At 49.9% G+C, this 20525-nt stretch overlaps 1 protein-coding gene across 4 annotated transcripts in view; it reads left to right on the top strand.

Moving 5' to 3' along the window:
* The first annotated feature begins 289 nt into the window (after nt 1–289).
* The window catches only part of SMG5 (SMG5 nonsense mediated mRNA decay factor), a 27777-nt gene continuing 7541 nt past the window's right edge, over nt 290–20525 (top strand). The window contains exons 1-15 of one of the 4 annotated variants that reach the window (XM_032615262.1): nt 290–394; nt 4453–4551; nt 5076–5199; nt 5566–5722; nt 7592–7681; nt 8629–8718; nt 9431–9509; nt 13047–13172; nt 13278–13346; nt 13808–14016; nt 14692–14829; nt 14995–15594; nt 17279–17454; nt 18574–18649; nt 19356–19531. In XM_032615262.1, the coding sequence (XP_032471153.1) occupies nt 5101–5199; nt 5566–5722; nt 7592–7681; nt 8629–8718; nt 9431–9509; nt 13047–13172; nt 13278–13346; nt 13808–14016; nt 14692–14829; nt 14995–15594; nt 17279–17454; nt 18574–18649; nt 19356–19531 (2085 nt within the window). In that variant the 5' untranslated portion in view covers nt 290–394; nt 4453–4551; nt 5076–5100. Of the gene's footprint in view, nt 518–4452; nt 4552–5075; nt 5200–5565; nt 5723–6885; nt 7030–7591; nt 7682–8488; nt 8516–8628; nt 8719–9430; nt 9510–13046; nt 13173–13277; nt 13347–13807; nt 14017–14691; nt 14830–14994; nt 15595–17278; nt 17455–18573; nt 18650–19355; nt 19532–20525 lie in introns of those variants that run through there. The other 3 variants (XM_032615253.1, XM_032615271.1, XM_032615281.1) reach the window with 3 other exon arrangements.

Raw genomic sequence — 20525 nt, 5'->3', positions numbered from 1 at the left:
GATGGACCAAATGACCACCGTCGGACAAAGCAAAGTCATACTCCTAGCTGTGAGTCCATCTGCCCGGATCCAGCTTAGCCTCAGCTCCCCCGCAGAGTTCACTGTTCGTTCTCTGGCAGCTTTGTCAATAAAGTTTTTCGCAAGGGCTCCCAGAAGCCAGAAAGATGCCATGCTGCCCACAGTTAGTTCTGGCAACTTCCCGGGAGGGAAAACGAGTTTCGCGAGATTTGGTAGTGGCAGGCCACTGGCCCGCAACTTCCAGCTGGTATCGCGAGATTTGGCAGGCGGAGGAGGAGCTGTCGCGGGCAGCTGCCTCGCAGCTATGGCGGCCGAGCAGGGCCGGCGGCGGTGGTGGCTGCGGCTACGGTCGGAGACGGCAGTGGTGGCGGTAGCGGTAGGTGGCGGGGGTCTGTGACCGGGATCCGCCCCCGGGCCCGGGCACCATGAGCCAAGGCCCCCCCACAGGGGAGAGCAGCGAGCCCGAAGCAAAGGTCCTCCACACTAAGCGGCTTTACCGGTGAGAGGGGCCGGGGTGTGAGTGCAGCCGCCAAGGGAAGTGGGGGGGGACAGCGAGGGGCGGGGCCTCCCGGGCGGGCGGGCTCTGGTGCCGGGCTGGGGTGCGGGCGAGGGAGGGGGGGGTACAATTTTGGAGGGAGCAGAGGGGTCGGGGACCCGTAACGCTGGATTGAACAGAAAGAAGGAATTGGGTGGGTGGGAGGTTGGGAGGGAAGCACGTGGAGGGATACCTTCCGCAGTGAGCTTGGGGCGGGCACCGAGCTTTGCGGATTTGGGGTAAGAAGGTGGGAATTGGGGACTGCAGGGGTTGGGAAGGTGAGGGTGGGGTCACAGATAGGAGAAAAACCCGGAAGGGAATGGTGCTTAGAACCCTGTAAGGACTTAACAGGGAAGAGCCCTGGACTGAAATCAAGAGAGCCAGGTTCAGCTCCTTGCTTTGCCATTCTCTCACAGTTTAACCTTGGGCCTCAGTTTTCTCATCCTTAAAAGGAGAGATTTGGATTTGATAGGCTTTGAGGTCCCTTATGGCTCTAAGTTTTGGGAATCGGAATGAAAAGAAAGAGGCTGGAAGACTATTTGTGTTGGACTGGAAGGGCGGTGAAGGACTTTGAGTCCAGAATGTTCTTAGGTCATAGGAGCCCATTTCAGGGCACCTGGGGACTCCTGAGTTCTGCCTTCCTTCCAGCCTCATGACTACAGTCTCTTGCCAGGCAACTTCCATTCCTGGTTTCTGATTTCCACAGTGCCACTGTGCCACTCACATCTTCAGTCTTTCAGCCCTCTGTTGGGAACAGGCCAGTATGAGCTCTTCCCATCCTGAGTGAGCTCCTCCTGCCCCGAGTCGAGGATTTTCTGTGTGGGGCAGCTGAAACATGGGCTCTTGACCTGGGTCAAAGTAGGTTGAAGCATAGAGACCAAATTGAGTTTTCTGCTTTCTAATAGGGAGTAGGGTTTGGGGTTTTCATTCGGCTCAGGCTCTTTAGAACCAGAGGTGTTTGCATGAGAAGACCAGCTTCAGAGCCATGGGCCTCATCTTGACAGTGAAAGAGTCAAGAACATGTTGTCTTTTCCTCCCTTGAGTAGGCATCCTGCCTGCTCTGGCTTCCTAAGCCAGAAGGCAGAGGGGAGTATAGGCTGATGCAAAAATAGAAAAGTGATCCAATCTATCAGCCCCAGGGCTCTCACTGTGGGCTGCCCCAAGCAGTCTCCAGGTGGGTGAGCAGTTGGCTGGGATGGCATGTGTGCCTTGTCATGCAGCCGATTGTCAGTGCTGCCTGTCAGACAGAGTGGGCAGTGCTTGCAAGATTCCTTACTTGTCTCCAGCTTTTGGAAATGGCTCTGGTCATCCTTCTAATCATTCACAAATCTTGTTTTTTCTCAAGCCACTGCCCTCACAGAACTGACTGACTTAAGCGGATATGTTTGCATGTGTGGTTTACATGTGTGCACGTGGGTATCTCTGCTGGTAATTGTGTGTTGTTGGCTTTGGGCAGGATGGAAATTTGAGGCAGCGGATCTCTTTTTATTATTTATTATAGCAATGTTGATTGGTGGGAAGAACTGCGGGAGGAAGGTCTGATTTCTTGGCCCAAGGTAAATATGTTGTTAGACTATGTAACTGTCATCCGACCTTCAGTAAATTTGGGAAATTCCCACAGTCTGTTTACAGAAATGAAATTCTGAAATGTTTTAAGCCCCTCAGAAAAGGTAGCTGGAAAAGGGATGCTGGAAGGGACACAAGCACCAGTTAATTAGGCCAATTTTAACTGTTTTTAAAAAAAATTTTTTTTTTAACACTGCTAGGCCTAGGATTACAATAGTGAATGAGACACAAGACTTTTTTTTGTAGTTTTTGTTCTAGAGATTACAATTTAGTGGAGGAGCTTAGGGTCTGATGGGAAATGTGGAAGAAAGTGGGGAGACCTCTCAGGTTTAAGAGTTTGCAATTAGAACTTCCTTGAGTAGTGGTTACTAACCTTTTTGAATTGAGAATCTAAGGAAAGCCCTGGGGCCTGTCCATAAAAATACATACACACACAGCCTCCTTACATCTGTGCATGGCACTGAAGTTAAAAGCCCTTTCCTGGGGACTAAGCTGGCATATCACTGATGGCTGCCTGGTGCTGCCCTTGGCATTGAGGGCCAGGATGGCTGAAAGGGCTTGGCTTCCATCTCTAGGCAGCCCAGGAGGTGTTTGGAGAAATGCTGGGCTCTTAAGATGGCCTGTGAGAAGGCCTTGATTACCATCCCACCCACTCAGCTGGGTGTTGGCGGTCACTTCGCCCTGTACAGGACAGCTTTTAGTGGTGTACCACCTGAGCCACCACAAGATGCTAGCCTGCTGTGGCCCACTTTCCCCAGCCCAGGAGCATGTTTCAGTGTTCTGAAACAATTTTGGACTGTTTTATGAATCATCACTCCCTGTTTTTTGGTTGTTTTGTGTCCAGAGCTGTGCCTGATTCACCTGTTCTCACAGCTGCTGTCTGTCCTCTGGGTTTTACCCTTCCAGAGATGATACCTACCCAGGCACCTCTTGGCCATCCATTGTAGAGTTTCCTTGAACTTTTCTCTTAGGGTCTGGAATATCTTCCTCAGGATGAAGACTAATATTTTTTGAGTACTTACTGTGTACAAGGCACTGTTACAAGTGCTTTATATATTAGCTAATTTAACCCCCACAAAGTAGATGATGATATTAATCCCATTTTATAGATGAGAGAACTGACACATAAGGAAGTTAGATTTTTCTTTTTAAGGGTTTTTTTTTTGGCTGCATTGGGTCTTAGCTGTGGCACACGGGATCTTCGTTGAGGCATGCGGCATCTTTGCGGCGTGCGGGATTCTCTCTAGTTGTGGCGTGTGGGTTTTTTCTCTCTAGTTGTGGTGTGCAAGCTCCAGGGCGCGTGGGCTCTGTAGTTTGCAGCACATGGGCTCTCTAGTTGAGGCACGCAGGCTTAGTTGCCCCACGGCATGTGGGATCTTAGTTCCCCGACCAGGGATTGAACCCACGTCCCCTGCATTGGACGGCAGATTCTTTACCACTGGACCACCAGGGAAGTCCCGGAAGTTAGATTTTTTACCCAGGACCACATAGCTTGTAAGAACTAGAGCTAGGATTTGAACCCAGGCTGTCTGGTTCCAGAGCCTACACTTTATATTAAAGAAACAGTTCCTTCAGCAGGATCCAGGAGACCTTATAACTAAGCAGTTTAGGGACACCCTCCCCCTTTCTCTTACCCCATTATTCCAAAGCAGAATTTTATATTAGGAATGCCTTTCCTTTATGTCAGAGATAATAAGCCTTTGCATAATAATAATTTATTCATTCCACCAATATTTATTGAATGCATACTGTATACCAGTGCTGTATATAAATTATTTCATTTAATCCTCACAACAGCCCTTTGAGGTAACTGCTATTATTTCCACTTTTATGCATGTGGTAACTAAGGCTTAAAGAGGTAGGTAATTTTGCCCAAAGTTATAGAGTTAGTAAGACACAGCCAGGTTCAATCCCTAGATGTTTTGCCTGGCATCACAGCCTATGCTCTTTCCATTGAGAGAGTCTACCTTCCATATCACAGTTTCTCTACCTTGACACTGTTGACAGTTGGGGCAGGATAGTTATGGTGGTAGACTTTCCCATGTATTGTGGGGTGTCTAGCAGCACACAGTAAATGCCAATAGCAATGCCTCTTCTTCCCCTCCCCCAGGTAGTGACAATCAAAAATGTCTTCAGCATTGCCAGATGTCTCCTGAGGGGACTGCTGTGTCAGGATGGAGACTGTGTTCATCTTGTTTTGTACGGAGCTCAATCTGCAGCCATTTAGTTTCCCCACCCCAAATTCTTTAGCTTTTCCTCTAGGATCAGTGTTCCAGCATCATAGGGGGACTATACACATGGCTCAGAGGCTGTTTGCCTATATTTCCCTGCAGGGCCGTGGTGGAGGCTGTGCATCGACTTGACCTCATCCTTTGCAACAAAACTGCTTATCAAGAAGTGTTCAAACCAGAGAACATTAGCCTGAGGAACAAGTAAGCTGAGACTCTAAACTACACATTCTTACAGTTTCTTTATTCCTTTCCACCTGAAACCCTGTCACATATAGACACATGTTCTCTTTTATCTCCTGACCTCATGGTACAATAATGGGGTATGACATCTCTGGCCTTCCTAAGAGGGAGAGGGGATCCGTCACTCTCTCCAGCTTCTACATCTAACACCATTAGAATGGTGTTTGAGTTGGAGGAGTTGGCCATACTGCATAATGAAGGAAGGAAAGAGGAGATACAGAGGCAGAGTAAAAAGGAGAGAAAGGTGCAGGGAAAGAAATGAAGATTATTAAAATTCTTATTGCTCCTGCCTCTGTCTTTTGGGGCTCCCACTGCCTTCCAGGACTGCTGTTGTCTTGGGTCCTACTGACTGACCCTGGATGTCTATTGCGAGGCACAGGGATTTGTCAGTCGGGGTGTTGGCAAATGCCTTCTTGTCCTCAGTTCTTGTGTCCCTCACCAAGGGATGGGCAGTCCCTCTCATGCTCTCCTCTACACCCTCCCAGGCTGCGTGAGCTCTGCGTCAAGCTTATGTTCCTGCACCCGGTGGACTATGGGAGGAAGGCAGAGGAGCTGCTGTGGAGAAAGGTGTACTACGAAGTTATCCAGCTTATCAAGACTAACAAAAAGGTAAGGGGAGGTCAAGATCTTGGGAAGATGTTTGTCTGAAGTGGGGAAGCTAAGGAAGAAAAGGACAGCTAGGCAAGTGGGCCAGAGTATGGTTGTAGATAGGGAAACCAAGGAAGAGATAGCAGAAAAGGAGAGAGTCATATGGAATTAGGATCAGGGAAGGAGGGGAGCCTGATCCCAGATGGGGAGACCAGAGAAGTAGGTCTAAGGGTATAGGGGTAACTTGTGAGTGAGAGGAGATGTGGATAAAGTTCCAGAGCCAAGAAGATAAGTTTATTTCTTCAGGGAGATGAATATGATTAGGGATGGGGGAGCAGAACTCTGATCTTGTTGCTTAACTAGCCCCTTCCCTTTCCCAATCTCCAGCATATCCACAGCCGGAGCACCTTGGAATGTGCCTACAGGACACACCTGGTCGCTGGTATTGGCTTCTACCAGCATCTCCTTCTTTATATCCAGTCCCACTACCAGCTAGAACTGCAGTGCTGCATCGACTGGACCCATGTCACCGACCCCCTCATAGGTCAGTGAAACCTGGGCTCGAGGAGCAAGTTCATATGCTTCTACTTCTGGCCTTCTTATCCCTCAGGATCCATGTACCTTGTGACCCAGCCAGGCAGAGAGCATTCTAGAAGACCTACAAATGCTTCATGAAATTTGGATTTACCCAAACAACCGTATGACTCGGGGTAAAGATCTTAAGGAAAGAGAGAGAGAGACCTCTTCAGTCTGGGATTGTAGACCCATGGGGAGTCGGGGAGGGAATGGAATGATCTAGAGTAGGTCTGACACTGAAAGATGTTATTAATAGCATTTTTTTTCCTTCCAGTTGAATTTGGCTGGCATTTCTTTTAACTTTAGAGATTGTTTCCTAGTAATTGATGAAAGTATTAAAGTTTTTAGAAACGTTGGGGAAATCATGGACATTCTTTCAAGATAGTGCAAATCTCTTTTTGGCCTTCTGAGGTACTGGCAGCTATGGTGGTTTTCTCTTCAGTTCAGCTATCCTTTAGAGCTCCTTCCCTCTTCCTCCAACTCCCCTTGCTCTTTATACCCCCTACCCTCCCCCAGCCCCATGCCCCTTCCCTCACCAGGACAAAGACATTCTGGGTCAGAGATGGAGGTTGTGTCTACACCCCTATGTGGCAGCATTCTCTGGTCAGAAGCAGAGCACTGTACTTTGTACATTTAAAAACATTTAAAAACAAAACAATGGGGAATTCCCTGGCGGTCCAGTGGTTAGGACTTGGCACTCTCACTGCTGGGACCCCGGGTTCAATCCCTCGTTGGGGAACTAAAATCCTGCAAGATGTGTGGCGCAGCCAAAAACAAAACAAAACAAAACAAAACAACGTCAATCCAAGGCAGCATTTATAGGTGTTATACCAGATTGCCAGAGGGGTCCATAGCTTAAACAAAGATTAAGAACCCTTATTTCAAAGGGTCAGTTCCCCAAATCATTTTAGTTTTTCTCCTTATTGATATTTCTCACTCAGCCAACTCAGCGATGTCTCTATAAAGAATATTAGGAAAGGCTGCTCAGAATGGGAGCTACACACCCAGGAGTGTGGCTGCAAAGTGGAATGGATAGGAGGATGCTGTGCAACTTTGATTTCTTTAACTGTAAAATGGAAGTAACAAGAGTAACTACCTCATGCGGTTGCTTTGAGCATTACTTAAGTTGATATTTTAATACACTTAGAACAGTACCTGGCACATGGGAAAACTGCCTGCCAAGTAGCCGGAGCTCTCTGAAGTTACAAGGCTGCCTGGGTGAAGGGAGAGGAGAGAGCCCATGCATGTTTGGCTCTGGCCACCACCAGTCCTCAGGTCAGGCAAGATGACCTCGTTTCCCTCATGAATAGACTCTCCATAGGCTGCCTTCTCTGTGGACCTCCCACCAAGCAGAAGCCAGGAGCATTTACCTTGGCCTCATTCAAATGCCATTCTTCCTGGGCAAGTTTCCCATCTTTACCCAAACTTTTTACCTTGAGGTGGGGAGCTGCTACCCAAGGCACCCACAACTGTACTGACACTTGAGCCTCACCTCTACTTTCTAGAAGCCTTCCTATGATGACCTTTCACACGACCTTCCCCCAGGGAGCTGTCCTAGGTTGAGGACCGTAGCCCATCTGTTGTAGTTCCTTTCTGTCCTATGAATGACCCCTGCCTATGAGTTTCTGTGTCTCTACCTCTGTCTACCTGTGAGCCTGTGTCTCTATCTGTGTCCTGGATGGGTGTCTTCTCTGCCCCATAAGGCCGTGTTCTAAAACTAGCCCTGGATTCTTTATCTCCTTTCTCCACCTAGGAAAGGTGTTTCCCCAAAGGTAGGGACAGAGGAATGGGCTTATAAACATATCTCTCTCTCTCTTTCTCTCTCTCTCTTTCTCAGGATGCAAGAAGCCAGTGTCTGCCTCAGGGAAGGAGATGGATTGGGCACAGATGGCATGCCACCGATGTCTAGTGTACCTGGGGGATTTGTGTAAGAATCCGAACCTTTCATTTTTCTCTGTTTTGGGCTACAGGACAGGCTCCAACTGCTCTTGTTGGTACCACCCTTTACGTGATTGGAGAGCAGGAGGCGCAGTGTGGCCTCTGATAACTTTTCTCCTCCAGTCTGTTTACAGTGTTTCCTTCTTTTCACTGTTCGTGCATGAGTCGAAAAGGATGGTGAATACAAGAAGAAGGAAAATGTCTTTGCTTTTTAAGAAAGTCAGGGTGATGACCTGGTTTCAGCGATGGGTTAGGAAGATTTTAATTTGATGTCTTTCTCCTTTGGGGTTTTCTCTTCATGGATTCCTAGAGGAATTGCAGTTAGACCTCAGGGAGGACTTACCTGCCTGAAATATGTTTCTCAGAATGGAAAAGTACTCTTGCTTTATGGCTATCTAGTCCTGATAGACAAAGGTTCTGTCATTAGGCTGCCGGTGTGTGGCTGTCAGATGCATTATCCTTTATTGATCTGAGGCTCGTGTCCCTGCCCCCATCCCACTCCTGGACCCTTTATAGGCAAGGGGCACAGAGAGAATCAGCTGTTTCACAGTAGATTGACCAAGTGTCATTAGTAATGTCTTCTCTCTAGAACTGAGCAGTTGAATTCCAGAACCAAATATCAGAAGTCTTTTCAAGCATTTATATATGCTGCAGCCCCTTCATTGGGAAGAGATAATCAAGAAGAGCCTCTTTACTTTACAAACACTAAATATTCTTTACATTTTGGACCTACCAGCAAGGAAGAGAGAGTTGAACAGTTTGCCCATAGTCATGCAGACTTAAGACTGTGCCAGAGACCCAAGCAGCCTGCCTTCTAGCTCAGGTATCTTCCTCCCGGGCTCTTATTACAGTTCTCCAGAGTAGACTCCCAGATGAGGGGAGGTTTTTCTGAAACACGGAATCATTGTATTTCTTTTCCTCCTCTCCCTCCTGCAGCACGATATCAGAATGAATTAGCTGGCGTAGACACTGAGCTGCTAGCTGAGAGATTTTACTACCAAGCCCTGTCAGTGGCTCCCCAGATTGGTAAGTGGACCCCTCCACTGGGGCCTCCCAACCCAGCAGCATTTTCCAAGAGGAAGACAATGTTGAGATGGCAGGCAGGCCATACTCACTTCCCCCTGGGTCCTTCCCACCCACTCTCAATTCTTTCATACCTCACCTTGGTTCTGCATTCTGACTCTTGTAACACACACTCAGAAGATGGTGGAAGGAGAAGAGAAATGGGAAAGTCTTGAGCTAAGAAGGAAGGAGGCAGAAGAAGAGGGAGAGACAAGATGGCTTCCCTGTCCCTGAGGTTTCTGTAGAAAGAGGGGACCATACTTCAGCTGCCCCCATGGAGGCACAGTGAGGGAACGGATAAGGCTCCATTACAGGGAAAGATGGGGATTAGCATGTAGGAAGGAGAACTCAGAGGTGAGAGACTGAGCTGGGATAGAGGAGAGGGCTCCATGGAGTTCAGTCAGCATTGGAAGAGGCACAGCTGCTGCTGAAGGAATGGCAGCTGTCAGTGCTGAAATCCCTGGTGGTCCAGGTGGGCTTAGACTGATAGGAAGTGAGTCTAGAATAGATAACGCCCTGGAGGAGCAAGATTAAACTGCTGATCACCTGAGACACCAGTGTCGCCTGCAGACCCACTGTTCTCCCCATGAGTTCTCTGATGCTTAACGTGGGTTGGGTCTTGCAGCTTTCGGTGAGTATTATGGCTACAGACTGGGTGACTTTTCTTCCTCTCCAGGAATGCCCTTCAACCAGCTGGGCACACTTGCCGGCAGCAAGTACTATAATGTGGAAGCCATGTATTGCTACCTGCGCTGGTGAGTATTTGCCAGCTCTTTCCCCAGCCCTACTTCCATGTCTGCACAATTCCTGCTTTGTTTTCTCTCTTCCCTTTCTCCCTTCTCTAGCTCCTGGGTGAGATAGATAGGAGAATGCTAAGATTGAGGGGATCCCTTCTCTCAGGGGCATCCTGACACAGCCCTGCTGCTTTTCACATCGCCACCTGGACTTGTAGATACTTGGGCAGCTGAAGTAGCTGTCTGCTGTCATGAAAAATAACAGGATTGCCGCCTTCCTGAAGAAGGAAATAAATTTGATATAGTTGATAAAATGGTACCAAAGTAGCTTCTGACAAGAACTTCAGAACTATAGAGCTTCAGTGTCTTGAGGTGACAGAGATGACAGCATGGGGGGACAAGTTTAACAGGGTGGATCACTGCTTCCCTGAATCTCACACTTAGCTCTTAGAATGAAAAAAATTTTTTCAGGGCACCCAAAGTTGATTAGGCTTAGGTTACTAAGTCACCATAACCAAATGCACGTGAGAGTGGTAGGTAAATGAGAATGCCATTGGTTAAGTCTTAGTGAGACATAAACTGCCAGGAAACTCACTGTTGCCACCTAATCAGGGCCAGAGTCTACTTGAGAAGCCAAATCTGTCTCAGAAGAAGTTATATAGTGAATTGGGCTTCAAAGCCTAAAGGGAATAAGGGTGGTCTTCATAGCTTAAATGGTCAGCTACTAAGGTGTAAAGTAAAATAACCTAATTCTGCCTTCCTGGTCAAGGAAACCTGTTTCCTGTATCAACAGATATTTACCCTGTTCCGTTACTAGATCACTACAGACTGGCCTCCCATCCACTATATTCATTTTATTTTTTTAATTGAAATATAGTTGATTTACAATGTTGTGTTAATTTCTGCTGTACAGCCAAGTGATTCAGTTATACATATACATACATTCTCCTTTATATTCTTTCCCATTGTGGTTTATCACAGGATACTGAATATAGTTCCCTGTGCTATACAGTAGGACCTTGTTGTTTATCCATTCTACATATATGTAAAAGTTTGCATCTGCTAACCCCAAACTCCCACTCCATCTCTCCTCCACCCCCACTTCTCCCTTGGCAACCACAAGTCTGTTTTCTATGTCTGTGAGACTGTTTCTGTTTTGTAGATAAGCTCATTTGTGTCATATTTTGGATTCCACATACAGGTTATATGATACGGTATTTGTCTTTCTCTGTCTGACTTACTTCACTTAATATGATAATCTCTAGTTCCATCCATGTTGCTGCAGACGGCATTATTTCATTCTTTTTTATGGCTGAGTGATATTCCATTGTATACATATATATATATATGTATTACATCTTCATCCATTCATCTGTAAACGGACGTTTAGGTTGTTTCCATGTCTTGGCTATTATAAATAGTGCTATGAACATAGAGGTGCATGTATCTTTTTGAATTATAGTTTTGTCTGGATATATACCTAGGAGTGGGATTGCTGGATCACATGGCAACTCTATTTTTAGTTTTTTTGAGGAACCTCCATACTGTTTTCCATAGCGGCTGCACCAATTTATATTCCCACCAATAGTGTGGGGGGGTTCCCTTTTCTCCACACCCTGTCCAGCCTTTGTTATTTGTGTATTCATTCTTGAATATGATTACCAGGTTTATAACCTCCCATTGCATCTTTCCCATTCCTTGCATGCCTTCCAGGGAATGCCCCCCTTACTTGTCCTGGATCCCTCATCACATTCATAATCATGATTTAGGGTGAATCACTTTCAAAGAGAGCCAAGCACATCCAGGTTTGGGAGGTGCCAAATAAGGTCCTCCTCTACTATGCTTAAACAATTATATCTCATGGTTTGTGGGTTAGGCATTTGGCTAGGGCTCAGTTTGGCAGTTCTCCTCCTGGTGGCATTGTCTAGGGTCAGTCAGTGGTATTTGGCTGATTTGGGGGTCTGCTATATCTGGAGGGTTGGTTCATCTGGACCCCTCTCCCTCTGCCTGTAGTCTCAGGGCCTCTCCATGTGGTATCTTCCTCAGGGCAGATGGACTTCTTACATAGTGGCTCAGGGCTCCAACAGCAAATAATGACCCAAGAAACTTGGAAGTAGAGTCTGCCAATCTCTTAAGGCTGGGCCTGGAAACTGGTGGAGTCACTCCTGCGGTATTCTCTTGGTCAAAGCAGTTGCATAGTCGTCGTCTCCCACCCTCATCCCCTGCCAAGATTTAAGGGGAGGTGACACAGAACCCACTTCTCAGTGGAAGGAGTACCAATTTATTTATTATTTTTTTTTTTTGCGGTACGCGGGCCTCACACTGTTGTGGCCTCTCCCGTTGCGGAGCACAGGCTCTGGACTCGCAGGCTCAGCAGCCATGGCTCACGGGCCCAGCTGCTCCGTGGCATGTGGGATCTTCCCAGACCGGGTCACGAACCCGTGTCCCCTGCATCGGCAGGCGGACTCTCAACCACTACGCCACCAGGGAAGCCCTGTAGCTATATTTAATTCACCACTGACGTGTATTTCTTTTCTATCACTGCTTTTTTGTAATTAAAAGATGTTTCAAAAAACAAGACATTTTTTAAAAAGTATAGCATGCTCTTAAGTTCATAGGCTTTGTGATAAGACAGACTTGGGTTGGAGACTCAGCTCTACTATGTTTTAGCTATGTGACCTTTGTTTTATTTATTGATTGATTGATTGATTGCCGCGTTGGGTCTTCGTTGCCCCGCGTGGGCTTTTCTCTAGTTGTGGCGAGCAGGGGCTACTCTTTGTTGCGGGGCGCGGGCTTCTTGTTGCGGTGGCTTCTCTTGTTGGGGAGCATGGACTCTAGGCACCGGGCTTCAGTAGTTGTGGCTTGTGGGCTCTAGAGCTCAGGCTCAGTAGTTGTAGTGCATGGGCTTACTACATGTAGTATAGTAAGTGTAGTGCATGCTCCGCGGCATGTGGTGTCTTCCCAGACCAGAGCTCGAACCCATGTCCCCTGCACTGGCAGGCGGATTCTTAACCACTGCGCCACCAGGGAAGTCCCTTATGTGACCTTTGCATTATACTTGATCTCTCAGGCTTTACTTCCTCATCTGTAAATGTGGACAATAGTAGGGTACAGTGCGTGACGCAGAGTGGGGTGCTCAGTACATATTTGCATTTGAATGAATATGAGGATTAACTGAAGTAGTGTATGTAAATATCTTTGCACATAGTAAATGCTTGTTAAATGCTACCTATTAAGTGCCTGTGCTTTAAGATGAAGGATAGTGTGTTTCAGGGATGGTAACTAAGTTAAGTTTGTAACATTCAGTGAGATTAACTGTCCCATTTCTAGATACAGAGGAGATGCAGATGCCATCATTACTCTGATTAATCTGGAAATTGTATGTGTGTATTTTATTAGGAAAGATAGCTTTCACCCTGAGTGCATACATGGAAGGGGAGGCTGGGAGCAGCCTGTATTGACTAGAAACAGTGCTCCCTAAATCCCTGGAAGACTGACATTTCCCCTCTCCACCTCTGCCTCTGCCAAGACTCAGTAGCTCACCTCTGTCTCCTTCAGCATCCAGTCGGAAGTGTCCTTTGAGGGGGCCTATGGGAACCTCAAGCGGCTGTATGACAAGGCAGCCAAAATGTACCACCAGCTGAAGAAGTGCGAGACTCGGAAGCTCTCTCCCAGTAAGAAGCGGTGAGTGGGGCCTGTGGGAAGAGGGGTTCTTTCTGCAGTTGGTGCAGTAGGACCATAGGGACCCTGGAGCTGTTCACCATTTACCTTGGGCTCCTCTCATTTCAGATGTAAAGACATTAAGAGGTTGCTGGTGAACTTTATGTATCTGCAAAGCCTCCTGCAGCCCAAAAGCAGGTGAGTGGAAGAGAGTGTGGGCAAGAACTGTGTCCTGTGAGCCCCATCACGATGGCTTCTTTCTGGCAGGGGACTTGAAGAGGAGGGAGTGGGCTGGTGAATTCTGCCTTTTGATTGGAAATTCTTTAGCTGGCTAGTCCTTTCTTGGCATCCCTCACTGTCTCACCCTATGTTCTGTGCCCATTCTCTGGGTGGCTTACCCTCTGGCACAGTGGGTGCTTACTAGATGTTGAAGGAGTGGCCGAATGGGAAGCCTACCCACATCCCTTCCACTGCGTGTCTGCCCTTCCCGTGTTATTCTGTCTGCTTTGGAGACCAGCAAGCACTGATTCCCCCTGCTTCTCTTTCTGAAGTCTCCCCTAAGGATCCTGTGGTCTTTTCTCTGAATCCTGTATTCCCAGCTCTTTTTGCCTGCCCCAGCCCCCATCACTGACCTCCCCTGTTATCCTGCCCTTCCATAGCTCTGTGGACTCAGAGCTGACATCACTTTGCCAGTCAGTCCTGGAGGACTTCAACCTCTGTCTCTTCTACCTGCCCTCCTCACCCAACCTCAGCCTGGCCAGTGAGGATGAGGAGGAGTATGAGAGTGGATATGCTTTCCTCCCGGACCTTCTCATCTTTCAGATGGTCATCATCTGCCTTATGGGTGTGCACAGCTTGAAGAGAGCAGGTAACTCTCCCTCTGTCCCTCATTTCTCCCAGACTGGCTTCTGGGATCCTCACTACCGTTTTCTGCAGCTCCTTATCCGTGAACTTGCTTCCACAAGCAGTCCCTTCACTACCTGTGTCGCCGCCTGGCTGTGGGAGACAGGGGCAAGGAACCCTGCCCTAAAGAAGCCCCTAGTGAATGAACAAAGGCAACAGCATATTCCCACCCCCTCCGCCCTCCTGCACCCACAAACACACGTACCCCTGGCCAGGACCCAGGCAGACACAGTGGTTGAGATGCTTAGCTGATGATCCAGACGGAATTCAGACTTGCTGGGGGTGGGGGCAGTTAGTCAGTTCTGGAAACCTTTCTGCCGGAGGTGTATGTAGAGCAAAGTTGGATGGATGGGAGGGAGAGGCAGGGCTGGGTGCAAAGATGCTTGGGGCGTATGGGGAGACGCTTGCGTGAAGGCATCAAAGCCAGGGAGGATGAGATGGGACAAGAGCATCCCTGAGCTTACATGAGGAAGCAGGATGAGAGTGAAGAGACCTGGGAAGTCTTTTTTCACCTTAGAGGAAGTTTTCGGAGGCAGTTGGATCCTGGGAAGGGTTGAGAACAGCGAGGTGAGGTTGAAATTGGTGGAGCCCGCTCCTTTCCAGGGCCCTGGGCCCCTAATGCCGGCTTTCCTGGCTTTAGGGTCCAAGCAGTACAGTGCGGCCATTGCCTTCACCCTGGCTCTCTTCTCCCACCTCGTCAATCATGTCAACATACGGCTGCAAGCTGAGCTGGAAGAGGGCGAGAATCCCGTCCCGGCGTTCCAGAGTGATGGCACAGGTGCAGGCACGGGGGAGGTTGTGACTGTGGAAAGGTTAGCATGGGGTGTGGGGATCGTGGGAGGGGAGCACAGTTGTGGCAGGGGAGGTGCTGTCAAAGAGCACCTGCCAGTGTCCTCGTTCCAGTTTGTCCCTAAGGCCCCACCTGACTGTCCTCTTTCCACAGATGAACCAGAGTCCAAGGAACCCTTGGAGAAGGTGGAGGAGCCGGGTCCTGAGCCTCCTCCTGCAGCATCTCAAGATGGCGAGGTCAGAAAGAGCCGGAAGTTCTCCCGCCTCTCCTGCCTCCGCCGCCGGCGCCACCCACCCAAAGCTGGTGATGACAGTGACCTGAGTGAAGGCTTTGACTCAGACTCGAGCCATGACTCAGCCCGGGCCAGTGAGGGCTCAGACAGTGGCTCCGACAAGAGCCTTGAAGGTGGGGGAACTGCCTTTGATGCCGAGACAGATTCAGAAATGAACAGCCAAGAGTCCCGATCAGACCTGGAAGATATGGAGGACGAGGAAGGGACACGGTCCCCAGCCCTGGAGCCACCTCGGGCCAGGTCAGAGGCTCCTGAATCCCTCAACGGCCCACTGGGCCCCAGTGAGGCCAGCATTGCCAGCAATCTACAAGCCATGTCCACCCAGATGTTCCAGACTAAACGCTGCTTCCGACTGGCCCCCACCTTCAGCAACCTGCTCCTCCAGCCCGCCACCGAAGCTCCCACCTTGGCCAGCCGCAGGCCCTGTGTCAATGGGGATGTGGACAAGCCCTCAGAGCCAGGTACTTGGGCCTCTCTTCATCATCTTGCTTTGGTCCTCACCTCCATACAATCGGCATTCATCTGAGAGAGGCCACTTTTTTCTGAGTACCTCTCATCCCCACCCTCACTGCCTGGCTTTCGGCTTCTGCCTGTAGTGTGGCCTGGAGTTTTTTCCTGGGAATCCCCTCTGCTGCTCACTTCCTTATTCTCAGCTCCCAACTGATTTCATGGTCTTATTCTCCTCCCCCTCCCACCTTGCCCTGTGGGTTTGGGGCTTTTCTCCCTACACAGCACTGCAGCTGTAACTCCCTCCCGTGCCATCCCAGGTCCTACCAGGGCTCCTGGAAGCTAGAAAAACCGCACCCACCAGGGCAGGTGGATTAGAATGAGACTGTTTCCCTGAGGGTCTTCCCCTGAGGTGCAAAGGGAGCACCTGGTCAGCAGCAGCAGTGAGCATTTGCGGCATCTACTCTATGCCAAGCACTGGGTTGGATTTTTTGGGGGTCTTATCTAATTTTCACTGCAGTCTTGTGGTGGAAGAGTTATCATCCCTATTCTAAATTCTGTTCTTTACCTCCAAGCTTCTGTGCACAGTGCTTCTTTGGTCTGGAATATACTTTTCCTCCCTTGCCCCGAGCCTCTCAATTAGCCAATTGCTTGCCTAATTCTCACTTTAGATTTTAGCTTAAAAGTCACTTGGTCTGGGATTCCTCCAAGGGTAGGCTTCCTGTGGGCTCCTGTAGACTCTGCACCTTGGCAACTTCCAGCCTTTTCCCACTCGAGTGACATTGTCCGTTGACTTGTCTGTCCCTCCCCTGCAATACCATGAGCCTCTTGAGGGCAGGGCAGTCCATGTTTTGTCTATCGCTGTATCCTCATTACCTAACACAGTGCTTGGCACATGGTTGGGACTTTGAATGAATAAAAGAAATGAGGAAGCTGATGCTCAGAGTTGGAGTGTGAACTACTTAGTGTTCTAACCTGCAGACTTGAAGAGCTAGGAGTTGGAAGTAGTTCTTTTAATTCTGTACCCCTTTTCTCCCCACCTGTAGCTCACTTCTGACTGTCTGCCCTGCCTTTTGCACAGTATAGGCACATCATAAATATCAGTTGAGTGAGTAGCTGTAGACCTCACAAATTAGCTCGTGTTATTTATTTATTTATTTATTTATTTAATTTATTTATTTTTGGCTGCGTTGGGTCTTCGTTGCTGTGCACGGGCTTTCTCTAGTTGCGGCGAGCAGGGGCTACTCTTTCGTTGTATTGCGTGGGCTTCTTATCACAGTGGCTTCTCTTGCTGCAGAGCACGGGCTCTAGGGCACGCGGGCTTCAGTAGTTGGGGCACGTGGGCTCTAGAGCGCAGGCTCAGTAGTTGTGGTGCACGGGCTTAGTTGCTCCACAGCATGTGGATCTTCCTGGACCAGGGCTCGAACCCATGTCCCCTGCATTGGCAGGCGGATTCTCAACCACTGCACCACCAGGGAAGCCCCTTAGCTCGTATTTTAAAAGGCACCAGGCTCTTGGCTTAAAAGCAGCTAGTTATTGAGCCTAGAAAAGTTAGGCGGGAGGCTGAGTCCTCTCTTCTCACATCAGAATTCTTCAGAAGAGTCCAAGCAGGTTGGGGCATGCTCCCCGCACAGAGCTGAAGCCTGTTGCCACGTGCCTACTAGTCGCTCATCCTGGTTCTCTGTCACCCACCCCCAGCCTCTGAAGAGGGCTCTGAGTCTGAGGGAAGTGAGTCTAGTGGGCGCTCCTGTCGGAATGAGCGCAGCATCCAGGAGAAGCTGCAAGTCCTGATGGCCGAAGGCCTGCTTCCTGCTGTGAAAGTCTTCCTGGACTGGCTGCGGACTAACCCCGACCTCATCATTGTGTGTGCGCAGGTGTGTCACTCCACTCCCACTGCTCTCCGTCAGGTCCCAAGGTGTAAGGGGAGGACGCCAGCCAGGATGGGGTGTGGGAATCCCCTCAGGTGGGCTGGTCAAGACAAAAGTTATTGTCAAGCACCTGCTCTGTGCTGGCTCCTTATGCTTTTTACAGGGCAAGGATTAGGCATGACCTTTGCCCTCAAAGAGTCTGTGGCCTGGGCTGGGATACAAATTTTGTGGACTGGGAAAATAGCACTGCTTATTCTGCTTTGTGTCCCCAACGCCAGGCATAATGCCTGCCATTATGAGTAACGTCTGTGACAGTATGTGTTCAAGGGCTAACCTTGATAGGTAAACACCGGCGTCCAGAGAAAGGAGAGAGCACTGAGTAGTGACAGGATGTTCAGACAAGGTACAGGTGTTGTGAGCCGGGAAACGGCTTAAAGAGAGTCCTGGAGCTGGAGTGAGTGGTGTCAGAAGTGGGCTGCCGTGGAGACTGGCTGGCGTGATTGTGACCTGTTCCTTCCTTTCTCAGGTTCAGAGTCTTAATCTTGAGCCTCCGGTGCCCTGAGGCTTTTCTTCAGTGCTCCCTTATTCCAGTAGCACCCCTGCCTGCTGTGGAGACCCTTTTCTCTGCAGGTCGCCCTCTTCCCTGGATGAGGGAGCTCAGGTCAGGGCCAGGCACAGCCGTGGGCATGCGCTTGTGCCTGATGACAGCTAGTTAGTCATTGCTAGTCATCGAGGGTGGTGTGGCGAAGATGGTCATATCCCCAGAGCAGTGGCCCAGTGTGGACACGTGGAGGGCTGAAAGGAAAAGTTTGTGCTAGACAGGGAGAAGCTTCCTCCAGCACTCTAGCTTTTTCCACTCCCGAGACCCAGAGAGTTTCTCCTGTGGTTTCAAGCCTTCAGCGGTTGATGACGTTCAGTGAGGCTTCATGGCCCCCTTCTTCATTCCTCCCTGTTTTCCAAGTCCTCCGTGAGCCCCGCCTTGGCCTCTTTTGTTAATTTTTCTCTCAAACGCTTCTAGGCCTGTGACCATAGCCCCAGACCCCTCAGATATAGTGCTTTTCTTGTTCACTGCCAGCCTCCAGCACTGCCCCAGCTGAAGGCTTCCTCTTCTCTCTTTCCCTCAAGAGCTCTCAAAGTCTGTGGAACCGCCTCTCTGTGTTGCTTAATCTGTTGCCAGCTGCTGGCGAACTCCAAGAGTCTGGTGAGTGAGTCCCTGGCACTGTCCTCCCTCTCTCTCCCTCGCTGGCCCCACAAAGCCCGCCTCCCCCTTCCTGGTAACCTGGTCCTTAGGGTAAGGAGGTTAATGGGATTCACTGCCTAGCCTCCCTAACACACAGCAGTCATTGTGGTCTGGGCCTCTCTGGTTTCCTGCCCCAACACTGCCCCACTGTGGGGAGGTGGCCTGGTCCACCAGGGAGTGTGCTCCCTGGGGAAGGCAGTGGAGTGGCAAGAGCAGAGTGAGGGGAGCCTGTGAGCCAGCCCCAGTCACTGGTGTGGCACCGCTGCCTTCCTCATTGAGAATTGACCTTGACCTTCAGAGCCCATCTGTCTGGGTCATCCCCTCCTGCCACCTTCCAGCTGGAAATCACCTTCTCCTACCTCTGGACTCACCCAAGGGCAGTCCATTCCTTCTTCCAGAGCTCCTCCTCTCACATCCATCCTAGTGTAATTGTCCCTCTGTCAGGGGGCCATCCCAGTCTGAGCGGTCCTCTAACCCTCCCAGCTCTGGTCTCCTAAAGCTCTGCCTGACGGCCCTGTGTACCCATCTCTCCTTTCCTCCCCCCCATCTCTCCCCATTTTGTGTCCGAGGAGTATGTCCTGTCTCACAGCCTCTGAGGAAGGGCTGTGTCCCTCTGACTGGGGGCTCCCATAGGGCAGGTGGTCTCATGTGTCCTCTTTCTCCCCAGGCCTGGTCCTGTGTCCTGAGGTCCAGGATCTTCTTGAAGGTTGTGAACTGCCTGACCTCCCGTCTAGCTTGCTGCTCCCAGAGGACATGGCACTTCGCAACCTGCCTCCCCTCCGGGCTGCCCACAGACGCTTTAACTTTGACACGGATCGGCTCTTGCTCAGCACCTCAGAGGAGGTGAGGATATCATTTCTCACGCCACAAGCTCTGTTGTTCATCAGACTCAGTAGCAAAGCAGGGGCTCAGGGCTGGGGGGGACGGGCAGGCAACCCTTCCATCCAGACAGGGAGCATGTCCCTGGGGCTGCAGCTGTGAGTCCTTTTTCACTCGGTGAACCATTTGGACTTCCTTTCCTCCTTGGCAGGATGTCCTTCCACAGGTTTGCTGTTGGTAGTGTCTCCCTTTGTAGAGCAAGCCTCCTTCCCCTTTCTCCACTTTTTGGAGAGGACAAAACAAGTAAATTATTAGGGCTTTGAAATCTCTGTTGGTCTCTTTTCTTTTCTGAGCCCAGCCTCCTCTAAGCTGACCAGCAAACAGAAAGTTGGAGCTGGAAGGGAATGTGCTACCCATTTAGTCCAGTGACTTTCACCCTTGAATCTGTGTCACCACATGGGCCGTCTTGGGGCAGCAAAGGGAAGCTAAGTGGACAGGCGTCCCAGCCCCTGTCCCCAACACACACACACCCCACCCCCACCCCCACCCCCCGCGTTGGTTCCTCCTTCTCCAGCTTGGCTTGATAGTCTGTTTTATATTTTAGCATTCTAGATAAGATTTTTGTTTGATGGGGAAAGAAGGGTTTTGCTGACCAAAAACATAAGTTGGAAATGGTGATCTAGTTTGTCCTTTCATTTTACACGTTAGGATCTGAGACCCAGAGAAAGATGGCATAAGAACCCAGGTCTCATCACTCCCAGCCCATGCCCTTGTCTCTTTCTTCTCAGCCCTGAGTCCTGCTTCTCTAGTCCTTCTGGGAGTCTCCTCGCCCTACTTGCCCACTCCTTTTCCGTTAGCTAGAGGCCCTGGGCCTCGGCGCTCCTCTTTTCCACCCCACAGACCACAGGCCTTACGAGGGAGCCCGTGTTGCTGAGTTGGTTGGGCTGGCAGGGACGGCGGAGGGGAGGAGCGGGGGCCAGTGGGCCTGGAGGGCCCTGCTCAGCCGGGCCGCCTCCCA

This window comes from Phocoena sinus, chromosome 1 (assembly GCF_008692025.1).
Source record: "Phocoena sinus isolate mPhoSin1 chromosome 1, mPhoSin1.pri, whole genome shotgun sequence".
In the NCBI taxonomy this organism is placed as follows: Eukaryota; Metazoa; Chordata; class Mammalia; order Artiodactyla; family Phocoenidae; genus Phocoena; species Phocoena sinus.
The sequence above is the reverse complement of the archived record's forward strand: the minus strand, read 5'-3'. Positions and strand labels throughout refer to the sequence as shown.